The sequence below is a fragment of the Solanum pennellii genome, chromosome 1 (genome assembly GCF_001406875.1).
Source record: "Solanum pennellii chromosome 1, SPENNV200".
Lineage (NCBI taxonomy): Eukaryota > Viridiplantae > Streptophyta > Magnoliopsida > Solanales > Solanaceae > Solanum > Solanum pennellii.
Window position 1 is genome coordinate 41,173,648 of NC_028637.1, and position 3,108 is coordinate 41,176,755.

The 3,108-nt window shown below is 31.4% G+C and overlaps 1 protein-coding gene across 1 annotated transcript; it reads right to left on the reverse strand.

Annotated features, from left to right (window-relative positions):
- Positions 1–2,252: 2,252 nt before the first annotated feature.
- LOC107027563 lies at positions 2,253–2,901 on the reverse strand. Its single transcript, XM_015228699.2, has 2 exons — positions 2,694–2,901; positions 2,253–2,606 (listed from the first exon to the last, which is right to left on the reverse strand). The coding sequence occupies exons 1-2, from the start codon at positions 2,802–2,804 to the stop codon at positions 2,517–2,519; spliced, it is 201 nt and encodes a 66-aa protein (XP_015084185.1). The 5' UTR covers positions 2,805–2,901; the 3' UTR covers positions 2,253–2,516.
- Positions 2,902–3,108: the final 207 nt, after the last annotated feature.

Sequence of the window (3,108 nt, forward strand, 5' to 3'; positions counted from 1 at the left end):
TGGCTGATGGTGGGTGGGGGTCAGGAATCAGGTAAAAAAAATTAAAATTGAATTTTTTTTTAAAAAAAATATTGTTTTTCCCAAAAAAAAATGTAATTTAAAATTGAAGGAGAGTTTTAGAAAATGTTTCCTTAATTTTTGAACGCAAGTCATTTTCCTTAATTTAGAGGAAAATGAGTTGATTTGGAAAACATTTTCCAAAACTTTTATTCCAACTAAACATGAGAAAATTGGAAAACATTGCCTTCATACCAAACACACTCTTAATCTAAACATTTAAGCCCTGACTCATTCAAAGAGAAAAATTGAGAAGGTAGAAGTACCACATAAGCACGCTATTGTTGTTTATGAACATATTCAAAGAAGCAGAACCTATTCGTTTTTCTGTATTTCAAATTTCAATTAAGCAATGGTTCTTTCTTTTCCATACTGTATGGAAAACTTAGCAATTTTATAGAAAGAAAAGACACTATTACAGAAAAAATAAGAGGAAGCCTATGTATGTTATTATACAGATATGAAACTAGAGGTACAATGAGTTATCGTACTTTCAGGTTAACATGTAGAACCCCTATATCATTTAACAGTTTTTTTTCATGAAGAGAAACAACTTTTATTTCTTCTTTTGTCACTTCAAGCCAAGGATGATACAAACGGTTGTTACCTCATTTCCTTTGTCAAATAAGTTTTAAAGGACCCATAAAATCACAACACACTGATCTTTATAGAGAAAGAATTGCAAATTCTGGCCATCATCAAAAAAAGAAGAATAAAGAATTGCATCTCTGGGATATAAATCTTTCATATTGGTTTACGGAATGCACACACACAAAAAGATAAGGACAATGCAATGCATTTAAGGGCATAAATGATCTGTATACCAGGGCAGACTAAAAAGGCAAAAAACTTCAGTTAGATATCAAGAAATCATGTTAATAAAGTTGGAACTGTATCATACCTCCAACAAGAAAACACGTAGAGAATTGATGGTATCTTTAAACATTGAACAAAATATATTTTGACAAAAGCTGTTTGAGGTTTTGGTTCCTCTGTGATGATAACATAAATACGAATTTAGTAAAGACTCATTCTTGGGATACAGTTGCTAGAATGTCAAAAGGAGAGCAAAGGTTCACAGTTTCCAACTAAGTGAAAATAATAAATAAGCTAACAACCTTTTCACCTAGTACAACTTGAGAAAATCATTCAATACCAACCTACCATGGAACCACAAACCATTGAAATACAAGGAATGCAAAAGGAGGTAGATGATAGATAGTTGTGACTTACTTCTCATCATCTCCATGACTCCTCAAAAGCCCAAAGAAGTTCGGTAGACATAATCCAGCAACTTATAATAGTCACACAGTCATTCTAAGAAAAAATCGTCTCCCAGATATCTTTTTCTTTTAGATAATGCAAAATTAAATACATTAACAAAGCGCAAATAAGGTGCTGCAACAATACATACAACAGAGTACAAAGATCAACTTATTTCTCAGCTGCCAAGAAATGTTTCACTTTTAAAACAAGAAGATCACTATGCCGGCTTAAAGCTTAAAAGTCATTAGCCCTGAAACTTCACAGATGGAGACACTAAAACTATGCACAACTTTTACATAGAAGAATGTCCCATTATTTTCAATTTGGTAATAAACATTTTCACATGCTAGAAGAAGAATTACATGTCAAGTAGAAAAGCTCAACGTTAAATCCCTTCTGAGGTTTTGCCTGTCTACTCTAATCACTACCTAATAATATCCTTTTTAGTTATTAGATTTAAAGTAAAAAAATGTCCGAGATATATATAGTTACATTTAGCATAAGGATAACCAAAAAATTCATTCTCAAGAGTTGATTAACAATAATGCAACTAATGTTTGGGATTAAAGTACCTCCTCCATCACACTTTTTATATGCCAATACAGGTGAAAAATTTAAGAGGTTTACTCTATAAGACATTATAATTTCCAGAAGTATCATTTGAATATGATCATTTATCTTGAAAGTATTAATACATTGGTAAGCTCTTATTATTTATTGTAGAGTCACACTAGAGAATCGAACAAATATAGATGGTTTCTGATAGACCCTCGGCTCAACGATAAACAAAGCAAAGAATCCCGGAAGTAGAAGAAATACAAATCAACATTTAATTTCACTGTAATAAACACCCGTGGTAGAAATATGGCAATAATATATCCAAAATTCAAACACATAATTTACTGTTATTATAATATCAAAAAATAGTTAGTCAAAAAAACAAATTTCCTAAATGATGAAGCTCTGTCCTTCCTGGATGTCAACACTTTGTTTTTTCAAAACTAATTGAAATTAGATGACAACATAAATGGAAGATAGTAACAGAACAATACGATAACAAAGCATAGTCAGGACAAGAAACTAGCCATAGTAATATTTTGTAGAGAGAATATATAGTTGTTGATAAAAAGGGGTTCTTCAGAAGAGTCAAATTTCATAGATACAGATTTCTTGCCCAAATAAATAGAGTAAATTCATTGAATTTGAGATTTGGGTTTAGAAATAGGAAAAGGAGGCAAGCGCAGGAGAGCTTCCTCAGTCTCAATTGGGTCTGATCTGAGTATCTACAAACATAAACAAACAAAGCAAGGATGGTTAGTTGGGAAGGAAGTTAACAGAGAAGTTATTGAATGAAATGGAGAATCACTTACTGGGTCTTGAAGAAGTGGCTTTGTGTCATCTTTTGCGGGTCTGAAAGGGGGTTTTGTTATCTTCTTCACTTCGCTTTTCCCATTCTTGTTAGATTCCTCGCCTCCCTCCATAGCCTTTTTACTCTTACGCCCCACTATCGTTTCTAAATCACAAACAAAGAGCTTGTTCAGTTGTTTTTACCTCCCTCAGTTTATGATTTTCACGACTTCAAATATGAGTTCCGAGTTAAAACGGAAAATTCTCAAAGGTTAACTTAAAAGGTGTCTACGTCTAATTGTCATAATTTTTATTTTTAGAGTTAAATTATAAAAATTTAATAAAGATATATTTTTTATTATATTGATATGTAAAAAATTACAATTTATAATATTTTTCATGTAGTTTTTGAATATCTAAATGTTTTGTCTAAATTAT